Source organism: Meles meles, chromosome 4, assembly GCF_922984935.1.
Source record: "Meles meles chromosome 4, mMelMel3.1 paternal haplotype, whole genome shotgun sequence".
In the NCBI taxonomy this organism is placed as follows: domain Eukaryota; kingdom Metazoa; phylum Chordata; class Mammalia; order Carnivora; family Mustelidae; genus Meles; species Meles meles.
Genome location: NC_060069.1, coordinates 36,510,482 through 36,533,619, shown reverse-complemented (window position 1 = coordinate 36,533,619; position 23,138 = coordinate 36,510,482). Strand labels below are relative to the sequence as shown.

At 37.3% G+C, this 23,138-nt stretch overlaps 1 protein-coding gene and 1 non-coding gene across 30 annotated transcripts in view; both read left to right on the top strand.

Moving 5' to 3' along the window:
* Positions 1 to 23,138, top strand: part of CLASP2 (cytoplasmic linker associated protein 2) — a 192,800-nt gene that overhangs the window by 161,786 nt on the left and 7,876 nt on the right. For all 29 annotated transcript variants that reach the window (XM_046001628.1, XM_046001627.1, XM_046001649.1 and 26 more), the window contains 6 exons: positions 4,185 to 4,328; positions 5,539 to 5,645; positions 7,014 to 7,167; positions 10,303 to 10,531; positions 18,231 to 18,424; positions 18,932 to 19,060. In XM_046001628.1, coding sequence (XP_045857584.1) covers positions 4,185 to 4,328; positions 5,539 to 5,645; positions 7,014 to 7,167; positions 10,303 to 10,531; positions 18,231 to 18,424; positions 18,932 to 19,060 — 957 coding nt within the window. The remainder of the gene's footprint in view (positions 1 to 4,184; positions 4,329 to 5,538; positions 5,646 to 7,013; positions 7,168 to 10,302; positions 10,532 to 18,230; positions 18,425 to 18,931; positions 19,061 to 23,138) is intronic.
* TRNAN-AUU lies at positions 20,726 to 20,798 on the top strand. Its single transcript has one exon. It is a non-coding gene; the product is annotated as a tRNA-Asn (tRNA).

Sequence of the window (23,138 nt, the reverse complement as noted above, 5' to 3'; positions counted from 1 at the left end):
CTAGATCTTCTGAATGATTCGTTGGAACTTCTGTATCAGCACTTTGCTGCTCCACGTGCACTTTTATGTTATGGAGGGGGCTTCTTTCCTTAAACCTCACGAACCAACTTCTGGCTTCAAACATTCACAGCTTCCTCACCAATCTCAGCCTTCACAGAACTGAGAAGAGTTAGGGCCTTGCTCTGGACAATGCTCTGGCTTCAGGGAATGTTGTGGCCACTTTGATCTTCTATCCAGACCACTAAAACTCTGTCGCTATTTCAGCAATAAAGCAGCGTTGTTTTCCTATCATCTGTGTGTTCACTGGAGTAGCACTTTTAATTTCCTTCAAGAACCTTTCCTTCGCAGTCCCAAGTTGGCTGTTTGTCACAAGAGGCCTAGCTTTTGGCATGTCTCAGCTTTTGACTTGCCTTCCTCATTAAGCTTAATTATTTCTAGCTTTTGATTTAATGTGAGAGACACACAGCTCTTTCTCTCACTTGTACACTTGAAGACCATTGTAGAACCATTAATTGGCTTCATTTCAATATGGTTGTGTCTTAGGGGAACAGGGAGTCCCAAGGAAAGGGAGAGAGAGGGGAATGGCTGGTCAATAGGACAGTCAGAACACAAACAACATTTAATGATTATGTTCGCCATCTTATGTGAACATGATTCGTGGTACCCCAAAACAATTACAATAGTAACATCAGAGATCATTGATCACAGATCACCATACAAATATAATGATGAAAAAGTTTGAAATGTGACACAGAGACATGAAGTGAGTAAATGCTGTTCTTGCTCAGCAGAGTTGCTACAAACTTCCAAAATATATAAAGAACTTATACAACTCAGTACCCAAAAAAAAGTCCAGTTTAAAAATGGGCAAGAGACATGAACAGACATTTCTCCAAAGAAGACATACACATGGCCAACAGACACATGAAAAGATACTCACCTTCACTCATCATCAGGGAAATGCAAATCAGAACTACAAAATAATCACCTCAACTTGTCAAAGTGGCTAAAATCAACAACACAGGAAGCAAGTGTTGGTGAGGATGTGGAGAAAAAGGAACCTTCTTGCACTGTTGGTGGGAATGTAAATTGGTACAGCCACTGTATAGAAGTTCCTCAAAAAATTAAAAACAGTACTACCTTGTGATCCAGGAATTGGAATATTAGATATATACCCAAAAAACACAAGAACACTAATTCAGAAGGCTACATGCACCCCTATGTTTATAGCAGCATTATTTACAATAGCCAAATTATGGAAGCCGCCCAAGTGTCCATCAGTAGATGAATGGATAAAGATGTGTGTATATATATGGAATATTATCCAGCCATAAAAAAAGAATGGAATCTTGCCATTTACAACAACATGGATGGAGCTAGAGAGTATAATACTAAGCAAAATAAGTCAGAGAAAGAAATACTGTGTGATTTCACTCATATGTGGAATTTAAGGAACAAAACAAAAGGGAAAAAACAAGGAGAAAGAAGAGGGGCGTCTGGCTGGTTCAGTCAGTAGAGCATGTAACTCTTGATCTTGGGATTGTGAATTCAAGCCCCACATTGAATGTAGAGATTACTTAAAAAAATAAAACCTTTAGGGACACCTGTGTGGCTCAGTCACAGGTCAGTTAAGCTGCTGCCTTCGGCTCAGGTCATAAACCCAGGGTCCTAGGATCGAGTCCTGCATCGGGCTCCTTGCTCAGCAGGGAGCCTGCTTGTCTCTCTGCCTCTGCCTGCCACTCTGCCTACTTGGGCGCACGCTCTCTCTCTTTCTCTCTGACAAATAAATAAAATCTTTTTTTAAAAAATGAAACCTTTAAAAGAGAAAAAACAAATTGAAGGTTATCAGAAGGGAGATGGGTGGGGGATGGGTTAAATAGTTGATGGGGATTAAGGAGTGTACTGTTGATGAACACCAGGTGATACATGGAATTGTTGAATTACTGTATTGTATACCTGAAACTAATAACACTGACACTGTATCTTAACTGGAATTAAAAGCTTAAGAAAAAAGAAATGGAATACAGTATTCTAATGAAGAGCTGATTTATGTTGTGAAATAAATAAATAAGTAAAAATGTATGTAGTAAAGCAAATGTGACAGTAAAGCATAACAAAAATGAAGGACTTTATCAAAATATACTAAAAATACTGCATTTTAAATCATACAGCTTAAACCCGTATTATTTAATGCAGAAATAGACAAATCAATAGAACACATAGGAAGGTCAGAGGATCAGAAACAGTTTGGTTATATGGGAGGTTAATTCATGATAAGGGTGTCACCTCATGAGGAAGGAATATACTCATTGGTAAATGGTTTTGGAACAGTTAGGCTCTCTACCTCTGGAGGGAAAGAAAACTGAGTCTCCTACACCAAAATAAAGCCTAGATGGAATAAAGTATAGCTTAACAATCATTAATTCCTTTGCTCAGAGTAACTTGTTCCAAAAAAGTGTTCCAAAAAAGATCAATAAAGTTGTTTCAAAATACAAGTAGGTTTTGTTGTTTTTTTTTAAGATTTTATTTCAGAGAGAGGATGCATGTGCAAGGGGGAATTGGGGCACAGGGAGAAAGAGAGAGGGGCAGAGAATTTCAGGCAAACTCCCCATTGAGTGTGAAGCCTGACAAAGGGCTCTGTCTCATAATACTGAGGTCATGACCTGGACCCAAACCACAAGTGAGACACTTAACTGACTGAGCCACCCAAGCACCCCTAAAATAGAAATAGTTTTATTTAAGTACGACTAACGTGTTCGAGGACATACCCACACAATGTATATTGGGCTTATATTATAGCTGTTGTTTTGTTATATTTTTATTATTTTTTATTATTATATTTTTCCTTCAGCAGTATATGATAACCCTTTCCCGATTTCTTCATGTATAGAGTTCCATCATTCAAGGCCGTGTTGTATAGTGTGCCATTGTTCCAGTGTAACATAATTGAACCATTCACCTCGTGTTTTATATTTGGATATCATAAACATAGAACACTTAGGTTTTCATAGAATGGGGTCTGAAAAGGTCCAGGACAAGATGGACATATTTTCATCTCAGTCATGATTTTGAACTATTTGGGTTTTTTTCCTCCTCTCAGTGAAGTTTCTGTGGTAATCTGAATTTCAAAGTTTAGCTTTCAGTAGCTCTGTTGATTACATTAAAAGGAGGAAGTAAATTTCTCAGTTTTCTTAACTGATCTGAGGAAGCAAATCACAATGTTTTTGTCTGTAAAGGAGCTGCAGGGTTTGAGAGGACTGACTTCATTGTTTTGCTCACATTTCCACCAAAACACTGTTTTCCATTTATATAAAAATGAATAATAAAGTATTAAGTTGTTCTGAGTAGACTTTTTATAGCTTAGGGGAATATATAGGTTCCCCCACTATCTGAAAATAGAATGTTCCTGTGAAACCTTTCATATGCCAGAATGGTATAAAGCAAGGAAACAATTCCATTAATTTATATGGAAAAACTTGTAAGTCTTCCCAGACCCAAAAATAGCGTCTTTTTTTTGCCTTTCTGGTACCTTAGGATACACCTTGCTAACAGACCCATGAAATAAATCAAAGCACAGATGCTTACATACACAGTTCAGCAATGCTATGCTATGGTGACTTGATGCTGAGTTTAGTTCCTAGGGAAGGAGCTTGGTGGTACCATTCTCACTACTTAGAGTACATGCTGCCTTTTTAACGGTTCACTGCAAAACAAATGCTGAATACTATTTTTGCTTTTTGCCTTAATGTAAAGGTGAAGATCTTTTGTTTTTCTTTTGGTTAGGGAAGGCAGGTACTGTTGTAGGTCTTTCATAAAAGCAAAGTGGTATAATGTGAACTTTTGGAAAAGTGTAGGACACCTGTATTGGTATATTTCCATCCATCTTTCTTCTTATAATCACTTATGAGGAAAAGTGAAGAAGTAGTATATATTGGTAGAATAACCCCCAGAAACTGTTTAACTTTTGCCATTGAGTGCTAGATTGTATTTGTAACATTTTTTATATTCCCTTGGCCAATTATTTTCTTACTCTCCCAACAAAGAAATCTGAAAGTGTGTAAGAACCTTTTTTTTGTGGGAAAGATGGCCTTGTGCTATTGAACAGAGATGTTGAGTGAAGAAAATTGTCTCCTCTGAGTAACCAAAATATACTTCTCTACTTATTCTATGTCTTTGTTTTCTAGGCAGCACAGTCAGTGCTGATTTCTTTATTTGAACTCAATACTCCAGAGTTTACAATGTTATTAGGAGCTTTACCAAAAACTTTTCAGGATGGTGCTACAAAGCTTCTTCATAATCACCTACGAAACACTGGCAATGGAACCCAGGTATCTTTCAGTTATTTTCTTGACTATTATGTGGTGTGATGGTTTCCCAGCAATTGCTTCCTTTTTTACATGAAGTAAACTTCTGATCCTAGTTTATAATTTTTGCATCTGTATTAGGCAACATCTCCTATGCAGTATTAAATACTGTTCTGGAAAGAACAGTATTTGGGCTTGTCATATTTGTGTTATAATTTGATATACATTAGGTTGGTGGTGAATGGTGGCCAGGGTATGAACAGGGAAAGCGAACCAGTCCTTATTTGAGGACTAGAAGGGATGACTTGGTTAACAAATAAGATCTGAAGAAGGTGGAGCTTTAAAAGGTGTGTTCACAAACCTGTTCACAGGTTTATGGGTCCCTAGTTGCTTGAATACAGAATTTTGTTTTGGAGACGTAAGTTCTGGATAAATGAAACATTACAGTGTTATATGTACCTGTATGGCAGGAATCATTTACATTATGCCTAAAAAATTAAATGTAAGTATTAAAACGATATTTGATCATGGATAAAGGAAAGATTAGATGCACTTATGGCAGGCTTCAGGTAAAGTGAGGGTTAAAAACAATCTGAGAACAATTTCTTGGGACTAAATTTGGTTATCTTTTGAAAGGAGAGGGATTGTTTAGTTATATCTTAAAAGGTAGGCAAAATAATAATGATGAACTTTACTTTGGTATGCTTGAGAAAAATCATTTATAAAGCATAATCAAGGAGGAATAAAATTTGAATATTGATAATGGTTGAAGGAAGGATATTGGCTTACAATGGAAAGCTAATTTAAAATGATCAGTTTGGGGGGAGTACCTGGCTGGCTCAGTCTGTAGACCATGCGACTCTCAACCTCAGGGGCATGAGTTCAAGCCCCAGATAGGGCAGAGAGCCTACTTTAAAAACAAATTTTTTAATTTAAAAATTAATTAAAATAAAATAGTTTGGGGTCCTGTTGCATCTATGAGAAGAAAGAAGTTGATAATATTTGAGAGCAGGAAGCAGGTGAAGAAAACAAAAATTAAGACTAGAGGTAGGTTCCTGAATGGGGAAAATGTTTTTTCCTACAGAAAGCAGAGATAAATACATGAATATTTAGAATACTAACCTACAAATATGTCTCTCTTATCGTTCATCTTCTTGATTGCATGACTTCCCTAAGAGCCTTTTAGTTGAACTTACCTGTCATATGTTAATATTTATTTGACTCCCCTAATCAGGGTTCCATGGGAAGTCCTTTGACAAGACCAACACCACGTTCACCAGCCAACTGGTCCAGTCCTCTTACTTCTCCTACCAATACATCACAGAATACTTTATCTCCAAGGTAATAAAAGGGTTATTTTCCATCATGGCTTGTGTTTGCTGATTCCCCTTCCTAGACAACAGACAATAATGTAATTCCACTTGATTTCCACTTGACTTGAAAGGTCTTGACATACGGAAACTTAGCAGATTCAAAAATTATAAGTTTATTCCAAAACTAACCCTTTAAATGAAAATAATACACAGGATAACTACTTTTTCTGTAAGTGAGAAGAAAACTTAAACAGCTTTTGTAAATTAGTGCTTGAAGCATTAAATGGAGTAGTTATGTTTCTGAGATATACTTACAAAAACATAAAAATAAAAAATAAGGAAAGGCTAAATATAAAATGGCATTATATCTGTGTCTTCAGGAAAGAATGTGACTGTGAGATTTGTCCTTAATAAAAAATAAAAGCTATATAAAATTTTCACACACTTAATGCAGTTCAAGCATTGACTGTATTTCAGATGAAGTTCTTGACTCATTAATAAACTAATTTTTTTCCTGGCCTTTTAAAAAATCATTTGCATACTATTCCATATTGACTTACATAGTTATTAACATGATTTTATTAGCCATATGTCATAGCCTGCTTCATCATATTTATTACAGTTATAGGATTCTTCATCAGCATCCGAGGAAGAAAAATACATTGCATACTTCACCTGGCCTCGTTTATTCCTTGTGACACACATGTGACAATTTGATGGCTAAATTCCAGATTCAGTTGAGTTTTAGAATTTGATTATAGAAGTAATGTCAGTAACATATGTGTTCGGTGTTAAAACTTATCTGCCTTCCTACAAGTTTGTGTGAAATACATTTATCTTCTCTTTTAGCTGTACCATAATTGTAAGTTAATCACAGGAGTTAGCAAACTTTCTGTAAAGGGCTATATGGTAAATATTTCCAGCCTTGCGGGCCACGCTGTATTTGTTACCTCTACTTAGTTCTGTGGTTACACTGTGAAAATAGCTGTAACAGGTACATGAATAGATAAGTGCTGCTGGTCCCAATACCATTTTTATGGACACTGAAATAAGAATTTATATGATTTTCATTGGAAAAGTGTTAGGAAATGTTATTTTGACTTTTCTCTCAACTATTTAAAAAAATAAACATTTCTAGATTTCAAGGGTCGTGATTTGCTGGCCCTGGTTAATCAGAACATTTTTGAAAGTAACAGATAAATGAGATGTTAAGGGCTATGCATTTAGAGTCATTGTAAGCTGCCCTTGGTGGGTCAACAAGGGGACATATACCTTAACCATTTACAGTTGTCAGGTTTTGTTTTGTTTTGCTGATTATGCTTTGGAGAGCCTACATAATTGCAAATGTGTTTGTGTTTTAAAACTATACATAAATAATTAGTTGTCTTTTTCATAGTGCATTTGATTATGACACAGAAAATATGAACTCTGAAGATATTTATAGCTCTCTTAGAGGTGTCACTGAAGCAATTCAGAATTTCAGCTTCCGTAGCCAAGAAGATATGAATGAGCCATTGAAAAGGGATTCTAAAAAAGATGATAGTGATTCCGTGAGTATTTGAATATTCTTACATTGCAGACTTTTCCATTAAGAGGTTTTTTAACTATTTATTTTAAAGAGAGAGGGAGAGGAGATGCTCAAGTGGGATGGCGGGGCCAGGGGCAGAGGGAGAGGGAGAATCTTAAGCAGGCTCCATGTCCAGTGGGAAGCCTGACTTGGGGCTCAGTCCCATGACCCTGAGATCATGACCTGACCTGAAATCAAGAATCGGACACTCAACTGACTGAGCCACCCAGGTGCCCCTCATTAAGAGATTTTTGTTGAATTTTTTTTTTTAACTTTGCTTTCTGTCATTTTTCAGATATAATTTTTTAAGGGATCAGTCACTCTCCAAGTGTTCACTGAATATCTACACATGCCAGGCACTGTTCTGGGTCTTGGATTTTACAAGGCAAAGTTGCTGCCCTCAAGTTCCTTATAAATTTTCAGAGAGAGATGAGTACTATTGAGTTTAATGTTAGAACACAAAGTGAATCTATTTTAGATTAATTGGTCAGGGAAGGCCTCTCTCAGTCAGTGGCATTTCCATTGAGAATAAACAAAGCCATACAAGATCTAGAAGAGAAGAATTCCATAAAAGAAGTGGCAAGTGCAAAGACATTTAGATGGGAACAAATTTTGCATAGTTGGGAACTGGGACAAAAGGGGGTGGTGCTGGATTATTGTGAAAGAGTTGGGGGGTGGAACATGGGCCAGATCACATGAGTCTTATAAGAGTTAATGCATGTAGTATTTTATTTTCCACTAAGTATAGTGATAGAGTTTTGCATCATCAATTTGTAGAGCTCCAGTTGAGAGAGAATGTTACGACCCATATTTCTTACATTGGTAAATATTGTTTAGTTTGTTGTTTCTGCCATCATACAAAGAGTAGTTGTTTTGCATGGGGGAGGAGGAAAAAAGAGTAGCTGCTTTTTACACTGCTGCCGAATACTTTTCTCAAAACAAGCCATCCCACCATTTCCTACGGAATCTGGTTCCTCGGTGTTTGCAGAATTGTAGAACATTGCGGTGCTTCAGCATCTCCCTAAAGGGCTCCCTCCTCTGCCCTCCTGACTGCTCTCCTGCTGTTGTTTTTCTCCCCATGCCTGTCTGGCAGATGGCCCTACCAAACTGGATGTCAAAAGCCAGCTTACTACTCAGATTTGAGGTTCCCCACCCCAAAGGCTACATGAAGTAGCAATAACAGTTTAGTAATAAAAATCACTGCTTGAGACTTTTTTACCTCAGAGATAGCAGGATACAATGTGGGGAGCTCAAGCAGTGGATTCTGGCAGAATGAGTTTAAATTCCAGTTCCTGGCAGTTACTAACTAATCATACATTACCCCTTCTAAGCCTTAGTGTCTTCATTAGGAAAATAAGGATTATTACTGCCTACCTTAAAAGTTACCATAAGTATAGTAAATTATATGACTAATTTGTTACGTCCAGCTCCTTGTTTTAAGTTCCTGTCTTTTCCCCTAGAGCTCCTCTTTTCTGTTTCAGTTGACAGCAACACTAGTTGCTCAGCCAAAAACCTTGGACCAAGGAGTTGTCCTTGTCTCCTCTCGTTCTGTCATCCTCCATGCTCTGTCAAAAATCTGTCAGTTCGGTTTTCAGAATATATCCAAAATCCATCCACTTCCCATCACTGCCATTCTGGCTTGAAACACAATCATCATCCATTCTCTCACCTGGGTTATTAAAATAGGCACTTAACTGGCCTTCTTGACTCTGCCCGTTGGCTTCCTGTCATCCGTTCTCACTCCTCGATTTATATAACTCCATAGGAGGTCCCAGAGTAAAATCCAAAGCCTACACAATAGGCTTTTTCCCCTTTTAACCCTCTGACATCATCTACTACTTTCCTCTGCTCCAGCCACACTGGCCTTCTTGCTATTCCTTGAACTTCCTGGGCATGCTCTTGCCCCAGGGCCTTTGTCTTGCCTCTCCCCTCTGTCTTAAGACATCCTTCTTCCAGGTAGCTCCATGGCTGATTTCCTCGCTTTCTTCAACTCTTTGTTCAGATGGCTTACTCTGACCCTGTCGAATCTGCACCCTCCTTCCTCCCACCACAGTGCTCATGGTCCCTTTAATCCTGCACTGCCTCCCATACGCTAGTCACCTTCTCCCATACTGGGTACTTTACTCATTTGTTATGGTTAGAAATGTTTGCACCCCCGCTAGAGTGTAAACTCCATGAAAGTGGACCTCGTTCTCCCTTTTGTTCACCAGTATATCCCCACTGCCAAGAACAATGCCTGGCACGCAGTAGGAGCACAGTAAATACGTGAAGAATATTTGTAAAGCACCTGAGTAATGGCTTAGCATGTAGTTGCTGTGAGTAGATAGTGACGATCGGGATATTGATGGTTGTAATGATTTTCATACTAGTATTAGTATCAGTGTTAGTATTGATGTTTTCATAAATATGTTAATGTGATCAAACTTCAGCAGGCATCTATTCAAAGGGTATGGTCCTTGAGGCTTTTTTTTTTAATAGCAGGCATTTTAAAAAAAAATTGATCCTCTTGTACTTTGTTGACAATCTGTCATTGTGTAATCTACTGCCTTAATAATGGAACCTGCCAGCTTTTAGTTCTATGTTGCTAATGAAAATCCTTTTATGTCTTTAAGTGGCATAGAGAAGTTTTTGGTAATCCCACTGTATATCCTTTGGTCAAGCCATTAGCAAGGGAACTATAAGAATTAGCAACAGCATTCTTTTATGATTCTTATTTGCCCTCACAGCTGTGGGTTTGGTTTTTTTTTTTTTACACCTTTACTTTAAATTTTGACATTTTAAAAAAGTTTTAACTTACTGTGTTGATTCCCATTACTTTTTTTCAACTGTTAATTGTTACCTTTTTTAAATTGACTTTGAGGGAATAAAGAAGAATCTTTCTAGAATTTCAGAGATACTTTAAAATAAATTATTTGCAAGGCACCTGGGTGCCTCAGTCAGTTAAGTATCTGACTCTTGATTTTGGCTCAAGTCATGATCTCAGGGTCAGGTCATGAAGTTGAACCCCTTCTCTCTTGCGCTCCCTCAGTCCCTACTCCCTCTTTCTCTCAAATAAATAAATAAATAAAATATTTTTTAGAAAATGAATTAATTTGCTGTGCCTTCTCCCCATTAATAGATGTGTGGTGGTCCTGGGATGCCTGACCCAAGAGCAGGAGGTGATGCTACTGACTCAAGCCAGACAGCCCTTGATAATAAAGCTTCGTTGCTCCATTCAATGCCTGCTCACTCCTCTCCTCGCGCTCGAGACTATAATCCATATAACTATTCAGATAGCATCAGTCCCTTCAATAAGTCTGCCCTCAAGGAAGCCATGTTTGATGATGATGCCGACCAGTTTCCTGATGGTAGGTTCTGGGTCATATTTTGTCACCTGTATTTTAGAGGATTGGTAGTCAATGAAACAAGAAATACATGTGCTTTTATTATAACTCCTGAAGAAGTAAGGAGCTTTGGGATGAAAATGTTTCTCCCATCTTTTAGGAGCTCTTTTCTAGTGGTTTAGTAGTTTTCTACCCCAGAATGAGAAACAGGGTAATCCTGAGATCATCCTCAAACATCAGGAAATCCTTACTGACTGCCCAGAAACAACTGAAATCCGTTGTAGCTTATAAATTTAGTTTATTTCTAGACATAATTCAGTCATTAATTTTTATACCAGCGTGACATAAACCTTTGAAGAACTACCCATTCTTAATAATATCCCTTTAATAAAGTGTAAAATCATAAACTCTAGTAAGATGCAAGACCAATGTGAGGGAAGCTACCATTAGTTTTTGGAGCCAGCTTAGGACTAGCTCTGCACTTTCAGTGACTTATACCAAGGGTGTGGGACTAGCTCTAAGTTGTCCAGCCTGATATATGGTTGACTGTCCAGAGTGTCACATCTGAAAGAGGGTAGAAATGTACTACCTACCTGCCCTTCTAATTACAGTATGAAGTTAGGTTCACATATAAAATGTATAAAAACTGATATAAAATACAAAATACTACACATGGTTTAGGTATTTTTAATAAGAGGGAATTATTTTTTTTTCCTCTACAAATTACATAATTTATTAATTTTTTTAATTGAAAACTCAAGTAATATAAAGTAATAGATAACTATGTGGGTAAATTTGAAAGTATCCCCTTACTCATGATACTATACTTAGGTAGTTTCTGGTTTTCCTTTGTTCCCCCTGTATTGCTGTCTGTAAACTTTTATGCACATACATAATAATTTACTCTAAGAGAGTCCTAGAGATGAATTGCTCGATTAAGGGATACATAAGTTGAAATTTTGAGAGTTACTACCCAATTACCAACTCAAAACACTTGGCTAGTTTAGGTAGTGCTGATTTCCTCACTGACACAGAATGTTCAGACTTTTTTAAAATTTTGAAATCCATCACCATGATGAATATAAAATATGCCATCCTAATGAGCATTTCCCTAATTATTAGGAAGACTGAGAAGTTAGATATCAGAAATATTTTATAATTTTTGTAATTTGGTAAGTGGAAAAATCTCTTCATTTTTATTTCTTTGATTACCAATAAGGTTGACAAATCATTTTTTTACCAATATGTCATGTTAAGAGTCTTAATATATCATAATTACCACAAAGGCAAAATTATGACAACTTGCCATACTGAGTCTAAATTACATAAGAACGTATAAAATTGCTAGAATGATTTACTGCAGTGTGTTCTGATCCATCACAACTAGCTACTCTGTTACTGAGGTTTAGTCACAGTAGCAGCAAAACAGGAGGGAATAAATTGGACCTAGCATGATCGTGTCCTTTAGACCCTCCCTTGTTGCAACAGCATGGTAAGCTGAGACCTAGTTTTAGCAGCTTTAATTATTCTTAAATTATTTATGTACAGAGGTCACACGCTGGCAAACCAAATTGGTTCTACTAACATTGCTTGCCTTGGCTACAAAATATATATATGTATACATATTTTTTAACAACCAAAAGCAAAATACACACACACATATTTTTTTTTTACAATCAAAAGCTTAAAAGATGGGGGTATAGCACAAAGAACTTTTCCTTGAACCATTTGAGAGTAAGCTGACAAAATGATTCTCGATCACCCCATATATGGTCACTTACCATAAAGACATTCTCCCACATAACCACAATCTACTCATCCAAATCAGGTAATTATCATTAGTACAGTAATAAACACCTGCCCTTAAACCCCATTAGATGCTGATTTATAATGGGATGTTCTTGTCACATTTTTATCACATTAAGAACAAATAAAAATGAGTAAAACAGGATTTATAATCAAATTCCCCAAATCAACTGCAGTGTTTTTTAAAGTTTTTATTTAAATTCCAGTTAGTTAATACAGTATAATATTAGTTTCAGGTGTGCAATTTAGTGATTCAGCACTTCCATACAACACCTGGTGCTCATTGCCAAACTCAACTGCAATATTTTAAACAAAAAAGTTGCTATTTCTGACTGTTATTTTCTTTTTCTGTGTCACCAAATACTTTATTTACAGTGTTATAGTCCTTATTTAATCTTTCGAGGTGTTATACTAAGTTATTAAATTATAAATTCCTTGAGAAGAGAAACCATATCTTAATCATTTCTAGGTTTCTAACAATTTCCAACAGGGTGATTTATATATACTACGTGTCCAGTAAATGTTTTATTGAATTAAAAAAAAAAAACCCTTCGAGCCAGAGGATCCACTTCAGAATCTCACATTGCTTTCAGTCATCATGTGTCCTTTGTCTTCTTCAGTGTTTAGTCTTTCCTTTGTTCTTGTGACCGTGGCACTTTTGAAGGTCACAGACGTATTATTTTGTAGCATTTCCCTCAATTTAGGTTTGTCTGATGTTTTCTCGTGATTGGATTCAGGTCATGTGCTCTTGGCATCAGGGTCCCAGAAGTGATAGTGCATTCTTCAGGTAATACATGATTTCGCTTTGCTCTTTGACTGGTGATAGAAACTTGAGTCACTTGACTATGGTGGTGCTTACCAAGCTTCTCCACTGTGAAATACTCATTCTATAATTAGTAAGTGTCTTGGGGGAGGTACTTTAAAACTATATTAAAATTTATTCATTTAAAAAGTTTCATTTACATATTTCTAACTGTGAACTCACAGTTTGCATTGTACTTAGTGGGTTATAATTTGTAACTGTCATTTATTTTGATGCTCAAATTGTCTTTGATTTGACCTGCTCTTTTGACATGTCCCCATCCTTGCATGCTGGCATAACACAATGTTGGACTGTCCCTGCTTGAGCCCTGGAATCAATCATTCCTCCAAGGAGTGATCCTTGGTTTCATTTAATAGAAAATGGTCTTTAAGGGCTAGAGTCTGGGCACAAAGTATACTCACTACTAGTGGGATATCACTATTTCCAAGACCTTTCAGTGGCCAGAGTTTAAGGAATGTGTGTGTGTGTGTGTGTGTATGTGTACACACACTGATTTACATTTGTTTATTTCCGTATCAAAAGCTATGTGTTTATTCCGATCCCAATTTAGCACCCTGAGATTAATTCTAATTTCCTTCTTTTCCATATTGATAAACTGCTTTTTTCTGACACTGAGAAACCTGGCTCTCATTATCTTTAATACATTTACTTATTTCATCAATCTTCCTGTATGCCGCCAGTTTTCCATCTCTGCCACTACCTCCTCACCTTGCTGGGCTCTGCCAATCCACGTGGACACCTTCAACATGCTTGGGCTCTGACACACCTGGTCACCACTCCATGTGGACACCCTTCTTGCCCTGGCTGAGCTCCAAAATTCCATACTTTGCCACTCTCCCATGTGGAAAAAAACCCTGCTTACTCTGCTCAGGAATTTGTGTCCCCAGGCCTGGTCATTTGTATTTTTGATGAATGGAAAAAATCTCTTTATTTATGAGGCTGAGGAATCATGTTTTTAGCAACTGTTTATGTTAAGAGAGTTAATATATCACAAAGCCAAAACTGTGACAGCTTAGGAAGATTTCCTACTTCGGGGGATGCCTGGGTGGCTCATTGGGTTAAGCATCGGCCTTCCGCTTAGGTCATGATCCTGGTGTCCTGGGATCAAGTCCCACTTTGGGCTCCTTGCTCATCAGGGAACCTGCTTCTCTCTCTGCCTGCTGCTCCCCCTGCTTGTGGGTTCTCTCTCTCTCTCTCTCTCTGTGTCAAATAAATAAAATCTTTTAAAAAGAAATAAAAATTACCTACTTAGTAACTGACTGATTCTCTTTTCCTTTACTTAAGATCTTATATTTCCACTTGTTAAAAGAGGACATCGTTGGAAATTATATTACTGAAGTCTAAACTGGATAGAATATTTTTGAACAAGAAAATTATTTCTTCACAGCATAATACTTTATTGATTTCTAAAACATAAGACAGTCATTTTATGCTGAACAGACTTTGAAAATGGATAAACCATTAGTTCAGCAAAATAGTTGCTCTAAGCTTCATATAGCAATTAATCATTTATTGTTTATTTTCATTTTTAAAGTTGAGATAGGGAAGCTCTTGTCTGACATTATTTTATTGTGAACATTGCTAATGTCACCCATTCTTTTTAATTTTATTTGCCTCCATTGCTCTTTTGATTTTCCTTCCATGTCTACCTCAATGCAAAATTTCTCCTTTTTGTGTTTTTAAAGTCCATAACTTTTGGCAGAAGGTAAGAATTTTGTTCAAGTCAGAATTTCTATAAAAAGAAATTGTTTTGAAATTCTGAGACTTATTTAGTATGTCTGTTGCTCAGATATTTCTATACATATTATAGACGTATATACATCAGTGATAAATTTTTCAAAATCAACAAGTAAAAATAAAATTCCACTAATGTCTGCATGTAATTATGATCTTTGTAAAGTTTACCGGGGACTATAATATTCCAGAATACTACTGCTAATGAGGATAGTTCTGTTATGCAAGAGAGACTCATATCAAAGTTAGCCAGTGAAAAGAATATCCCATATTTTTTCAGCACTGCAACAGAAATATCGGAATTGTAATAGTGCCAATATTTGTCATAAGAACAAAGAAAATTAATATTAGTGAGTTTACTATATTCTGAGCCCAGGTCTTCACTATGACCATAGGAAGTCAGTACCCTCTTCCCATTTTACTCATAAGAAGATTGAGCCTCAGCACTAATTAAGAACATGTGCCTGTTGCACAAAGAGGCACAGGTTTAGTGGGACTCCAGAGCCTGCCTTTTCCCATGACCATGATGCCTCTCGTGAGGAAACACAGTTGGTTACACTTTATCTTAATGGAGTTCTTTGTTTTCTCATTTGTATCCTATATAGGATATCCTGTATCCTATTTTGTTTTGGAACAAAATATGTGGTTTCTTGGGCAGAAATTATTTTTCTGTTAGTCATCTGTTCAGACCACTTTATGTCAAGCCATTTCTAATTATCCTCTAGAGTAATTACAAAGCCTATGTTAATGGAGGAAAGAGCTGCATTCCTTCAAAAACATTTTTGTGTGTGTGAATTTCCTTTATTGAGCTGAAATAAAATAAAACTCTAAATAGAATGATTGATCCTCTGACATCTGTGAAAGTCTGATAACATGACTGCAGGAGTGACTTTTGTGAGATATACAGAGATGCATTTATCCCACCACAGTAGCAGCTGTTACTGTGGCAGTACTGTTCCAGTGTGGGTCTATATACTGAAATTATTGTAAGACCGTTTTTATCCTCCAAGTAAGATACCATCTTTGAATGCAAATTTCTTCTTTTTTATGATTTTGCTCTTTTTACAGAGTTTCTTCAAAAACCCTAATTTGGTTCACCTGGTGGTCATTCTTCCCAGACTGTCTCTCATTTTTAAGTTCAGCAATCACATTTTATGCTCTGTGTATGAGGTTATTAGTGGTCTAATTGTACTTCCATGAAAGTTGTCATAATAAACTTCTTTTTAATAGTTAGTGATTGTTGACACTACATTTTGGTTCAATTTTCCTTCCCCATTAATCTGTTTTACTCTAGTTGGATTCATCTATTCTTTTTTTTTTTTTTTTTTTTAAAGAGAGGGGATGGGGACGGGGCAAAGGCAGAGAGAGAGATAATCTTAAGCAGGCTCTGTGCCCAGCGCAGAGCCCAACATGGGGCTCAGTCCCATGACCCTGCTATAATGACCTGGGGTGAAATCAAGAGTCAGACGCTTAACTGACTGAGCCACCCAGGCACCCTGAACCCATCTATTCTAATGGTTCTGCTTAATTTCCTTTCCTTAGGTTTCCAAATCACCTTAAGTAAAATATAATTTTTCTTTCCCCTACTTGTAGGTGTAGGTTTCCCGCAACCTAAAATGTCAGGCCATTGGTATCTCTAGGTCAAGGGCTAACCAGCTGGCAAGATGAGGCACAGTAGCTTCTGTTTTTACAGACCAATAGTGAACCGTCTAGCAAACTGCAACCTCAAGGTTCATTTTTGGGAAGCTGGTTCTTTCCTCTTGAGCCTTTGCTTTTATAGGCAACAGCCATCTCCCAGATGCCAGATCCACAAGCCTTCTCTGGCCTGTTAGGATCAGCGTAAGTGGCAGCCCATCCTATGAAAGAGCAGCATGTAGGCCAAGTGGACCTACAGACAGTATAGCTCCATGACGTCAACTGTCTCCCTGGAGATTTGGGAGAGGGAGTGACCCCAAGTGTATCTTCCAAGCTCAGGCACCATATTCTGTGGTTATTTTGTTTCGGTGGAGTTAAGGAAGCGTCTACAGCACAAACTCAGGCCACTGTGTGCCCAAGTTCTGGAAGGGCTGAATTTATCATTTATTTTATCAACAAAAGAATTTAGGAAGAATTCTGGTATTTTATAATGTTTTAATATGAACTTTGGGATGTAACTATCTTTCCTACAAAAACTATTCAAGCACTGTAAGTGTCCTTTAACATTCATAAAATTCATGAGTTCATGATTATACTTCAAAAAAGAAAGCAAAAACAAAACTCTTTGATCATTTTTACACCCAACTCTTGACTCTGAAATTTAAGGGACAATAGTAAGTATTCTGCCTCTTCTATCAAACTATATTTCAGGATAATCAGAATAGCTCTAGTTGAGAAAGTTACTCTCTACAGAAGAATTCCAGCCCATTTTTAATTTCTAATAAAATAATTCAACGGTAATCAGTGGATGAAACCATTGCTAAAAGATTGATGGGGTGCCTGGGTGGCACTGGTGGTTAAGCGTGCAACTCTTGGTTTCTGCTCAGGTTGTAATTTCAGAGTCCTGTGATCCAGTCCTGCACTGGGCTCAGCTGGAGTCTGCCTGATTCTCTCTCCCTCTCCCTGCGCCCTTTCCCCCACTCATGTGCATGTGCTCACTCTCACTCTCTCAAGTAAATCTTAAAAAAAAAAAAAAAAAAAAAAAAAAATTGGGGGGGTGGTACCTGAGTGGCTCAGTCCAGTGGATGTCCAACTCTTAATTCTGGCTCAGGTCATGATCAGAGTTGTGGATCGAGCCCCAAATCAGGCTTTGTGCTGGGCATGGAGCCTGCTTAGGATTCTTTCTCTCCCCCCATGCGAGAAAACTCTCCCTCTCTCTTTAAAAAAAAAAAAAAAAAAAAAAAAAATTTAAATTGATAGGAACTTTACAGTGATGGGATCAATTTGTCACCACTTAAATCCAGTGGTTGTTATTAATATCACTAAAAATGGAGTACCCAAACATTGTGAGCCTCCTGGCATGGCACCATAGAAATGCATACTGATGTATGTAAGGATTAAATGATTTATTTGCCATTTACTAGAAATATTTCAGGGAAAAAAGTGGGAAGGGATGAAGATGAAGCAAGAATGATAAAATCTTAATTTTTAAATCTGGTGAGGGGTGTGTAAGGGTCCATTATATCTTTTCTTCATGTGAATTTTCATTATAAAAAGTTTTAAACTAGAATTGGTGTTTTCAAGATTAAAAAGTGAAAAGAAAATTCGTCTTTTTTTTTCTTAAAACTAACATTGTCTGTTTCATAAGGTTATAAAGTCATCATCCCCATACTTATGAGAGCTGACCTATAAAGTTGCAGAATTAACATTATGTCCTCTTGCCAGATGTTTCCCTCGACCACTCTGACCTGGTTGCAGAGCTGTTGAAGGAGCTGTCTAACCATAATGAACGTGTAGAAGAAAGAAAAATCGCCCTCTATGAACTCATGAAACTGACACAGGAAGAATCTTTCAGTGTTTGGGATGAACATTTCAAGACAATATTACTTCTGTTGCTTGAAACCCTTGGGGATAAAGAGGTAAATGGCAGGATGTGTAAATAATAGCCTGTTTTCCTGTCTTTGATTGCTGGTTAATCAAGAACTACACAGATTTGGAAATTGGGAAAATGAGTCTCTCTTACTGCTTCTTCCTGTGTGGAATTTTCATAATGAGTACTTTTTCTTCTAAACCAATAGTTCACTGATTTTGAGCAATTAACAATGGGAAAAATTAAAGGTCGCTGATGGTATTTTTATAGGAGAGTACAAGTTACTTGTTTTGCATATTTAAACTACTTGTTCAAAAGTGTAATTTCCTGTTCCATAGGATGTTGTTGGTTCTTGATCTCCTGCAAGTATTAAAAGTGTGATTTAAGTTTTCAACTATCAATGTGAACACTTAATTATGTAATATACTGTATACTTTATGCAGTTGTCTACAACTTATCCCTGCCCTGATGTTAAGACCCTTAAGTTACAGAAATGGAAAATGTGGAAAATTGTCTACAACCCAAAATATTAAAAACATAAAATATTTCTTCTTAGCCTACAATCAGGGCTTTGGCATTAAAGGTTTTAAAAGAAATCCTAAGGCATCAACCAGCCAGATTTAAAAACTATGCAGAACTGACTGTCATGAAAACATTGGAAGCACATAAAGATCCTCATAAGGAGGTAAGTTACCTGACCATTAAATTATTATTTTATTCTCAGTACTTTTTCTATTATTATTTTTATTAACATATAATGTATTATTTGCCCCAGGGGTACAGATTTGTTGAATTGTCAGGCTTACACACTTCACAGCACTCACCATAAAGCACATACCATCCCCAATGTCATAACCCAACCACCCTCTCCGTATCCTCCTTCCCCCAGGCAACCTCACTTTGTTTTTTGAGATTAAGAGTCTCTTATGGTTTGTCTCCCTCCTGATCCCATCTTGTTTCATTTTCTCCTTCCCTATCCCCCATAGCCCCCTACTCTGCCTCTCAAATTCCTCCTGTCAGGGAGATAATATGGTAATTGTCTTTCTCTGATTGACTTACTTTGCTTAGCGTAATACCCTCTAGTTCCATCCTTGTCATTGCAAATGGAAAGATTCTGTTTCTTTTGATGGCTGCATAGTATTCCATTGTAGATATATACCACCTCTTCTTTATCCATCCATCTGTTGATGGACATCTAGGTTCTTTCCATAGTTTGGCTATTGTGAACCTTGCTGCTATAAACATTCGGGTGTACTGCCCCTTCAGATCACTATATTTGTATCTTTAGGCTAAATACCCTATTCTCAGTACTTCTTATATTACCGCATGAAATGTGAAGTGTACCCTTGAAGAGTGTCAGTCATTTCAATCAAATGAACACTTAACTTTGATGTTCCAGGTAGTATATCTGACAAAGATGCAGTCATATTTTTTCTATTAAATGAGCTATGGTGATATCGTGGTCTTTCACCTGCAATAAGCCAGCTCTAGGATATAATCTTGATTTCATTTTTTCCTTCTTAATTTGACTTGTAGTTTTCTAAGTTAGAAATCACCAGCCATTACTGTCCACTTACCAATAAGAATTGGGTTTTTTTGAGGGACACCTGGGTGGCTCAGTGGGTTAAGCCTCTGCCTTCGGCTCAGGCCACGATCCCAGGGTCCTGGGATTGAGTCCCACATCGGGCTCTCTGTTCAGCAGGGAGCTTTCTTCCCCCTCTCTCTCTGCCTGCCTCTATGCCTACTTGTGATCTCTCTCTCTGGCAAATAAATAAATAAAATCTTTAAAAAAAAAAAAACAAAAAAACAAGAATTTGGTTTTTTGAAGTAACTTAAGAAGAATCATTATTAAAATGGTAAAGTGTCTGTAGGAGCTAGATGTCTGTTCAAAGTTTATTCAATAAAATAATGAGGACAGCTTTCCTGAAAGAGTCCTGTAAATCTGTCTCATCTATCCATCTATCTCTCTCTCTTTTTATTTATAGTTGTGTAAAAAAAATTAGCCTTTTTAAACTTTTATTTAAATACCAATTAGTTAACATACAGTGTTAGATTAGTTTCATGTGTAAAGCACCAGAGCAGTAACATGAGGTGCCTCTGGTAGAACCAAGACATAAGCGAAAGACGTCAAACAAGGAAAGTAAAAAAATAGCAGTAAGACAAAATAGATCAAAACTAAATGTAAGAGCTGAAACTACAACTTTCAGAAGAAAGCATGGGTGTAAATCTTTGCCATCTTGGATTAAGCAGTAGTTTCTTAGATACAACACTACAAGCACAAGTAGCCAACAATCACAACAAAAACATAAATTGGACTAAATCAAAATTTAAAACTTTCGTGCTTCAGGATGCCCAGGTGGCTCAGTTGGTAGAGCATGTGACTATTGATCTCAAGGACATAAGTTCAAGCCCCACGTTGGGTATAGAGATTACTTAAAATCTTTTGAGGGCATCTAGATGGCTCAGTCAGTTAAGTATCCCATTCTTGGTTTTGGCTCCAGTCATGATCTCAGAGTCCTGAGCTTGAGCCTTTGGGCTCTGCACTCAGCTGGGAGTTGGTTTGAGATTCTCTTTCCCTCACCCCCTCCCTCTGCCTCTCTTGCTCATGCTAACTAGCACTCTCTCTCTCTCAAATAATCTTTAAAAAATGCATAATAAAGTATTTTTTTAAATAATAGAAAAGGGTGTCTGGGTGGCTCAGTCAGTGAAGCATCCGCTTTCAGTTCAGGTCATGATCCCAGGGCTCCCTGCTCAGCAGGAAGCCTGCTTCTCCCTCTCCCACCTCTACTGCTTGTTTTCCCTTTCTTGCTGTGTGTCTCTCTGTCAAATAAATAAAATCTTTTTTTAAATAATAATAATAAATAAAAACTTTCATGCTTCAGTGGCACCTGGCTGGGTCAGTCAGTAAATCATGAAATTCTTGATCTTGGGGTTATGAGTTCAACCCCACGTTGGGCATAGAGTTTACTCAAAAATAAATAAATAAATAAAATTTAAAAATCAGTGTCATAAATTTAAATAATTTTTTCTGTGCTTCAAAGGGCACTCTAAAGAAAGTGGAAAGACAGAAGAAAATTTTTGCAAGTCATATGTCTGATAAGGTAATATATAAAAAAACTCTTGCAACTTGACAACAAAAAGAGAAATAACCCAATTTAAAAATGAACAAAGAGGGGCACCTGGGTGGCTCAGTGGGTTAAAGCCTTTGCCTTCGGCTCAGGTCATGATCCCAGGGTCCTGGGATCGAGCCCCCCTTGGTGTTCCTCTGCTCAGCGGGGAGCCTTCTTCCTCCTCTCTCTCTCTGCCTGCTTCTCTGCCTACTTGTGATCTCCGTCTCTCAAATAAATAAATAAAATCTTAAAAAAAAAAAAAATGAACGAAGAATGGGGTGACTGGGTGGCTCGGTCGGTTGAGCGTCTGACTTGATTTCAGGGCATGGGATCGAGCCCCGTGTCCAGCTACATGCTCAGTGGGAAGTCTGCTTCTCTCTCTCTCCTCCCCCTCCTACCTCTCCCCCCTGCCCCTCACCCCTGCTCATGCTTGCTCTCTCTCTCTCTAAAATAAATAAATGAATTATTTTTTAAAAATGAACTAAGGACCTAAATAGACTGTTATCCAAAGAAGACATGCAATTTGCCAATAAGCACATGAAAAAATGCCCAGTATCAGTACTCATTAGGAAAATACACTAAACCCACAGTGCACTACCACTTCACATACACGAATAAGAAAAACAATAAGTGTTGGTGAGGATTCAGGGGTACCTGATTTGCTCACTTGAAAGAACATGGCTCTTGATCTTGGGATCTTGAGTTTAAGCCCCACGTTGACCATAGAGATTACTTAAATAAATCTTTTAGAAAAACGAAAAAGAAAAGAAAGTAGTGTTGTGAGGATTTGAAGAAATTGAAACCCTCTGAATTTTCAGAAAATAATGACTAGAAGTCTTACAGGAGAGTGAGTCATAACTTCTAAATCTATATGGATTCTTATTTAGATTTCTTTTTTTATTCAGCTGGTGTTTAGTAGTAGAACATCTGTAGTATCTTGCTGAAGGTTTAAAAAACTTTTAGTTTTTTAGATTTTAGATTTAAATTTTAGATTTGTAGTTATCCACCTTCTGACCCAAATAAGGCCTGGCATCTCTATTTTTACAAAAGATAAAAATTGACATTCTTGATAAAGAAGATGTGGTATATATACACAATGGAATACTATGCAGCCATCAAAAGAAATGAAATCTTGCCATTTGCGACGACGTGGATGGAACTAGAGGGTATCATGCTTAGTGAAATAAGTCAATCGGAGAAAGACAACTATCATATGATCTCCCTGATATGAGGACGTGGAGATGCAACATGGGGGTTAGGGGGATAGGAGAAGAATAAATGAAACAAGATGGGATTGGGAGGGAGACAAACCATAAATGACTCTTAATCTCACAAAACAAACTGGAGGTTGCTGGGGGGAGGTGGGGTTGGGAGAGGGGGAGGGGGTTATGGACATTGGGGAGGGTATGTGCTATGGTGAGTGCTGTGAAGTGTGTAAACCTGGTGATTCACAGACCTGTACCCCTGGGGATAAAAATACATTATATGTTTATTAAAAAAAGAAAAAGAAAAGAAAGGATGAATACCCAACTTTTGTAGCAACATGGACGGGACTGGAAGAGATTATGCTGAGTGAAATAAGTCAAGCAGAGAGAGTCAAGTATCATATGGTTTCACTTATTTGTGGAGCATAACAAATGACATGGAGGACAT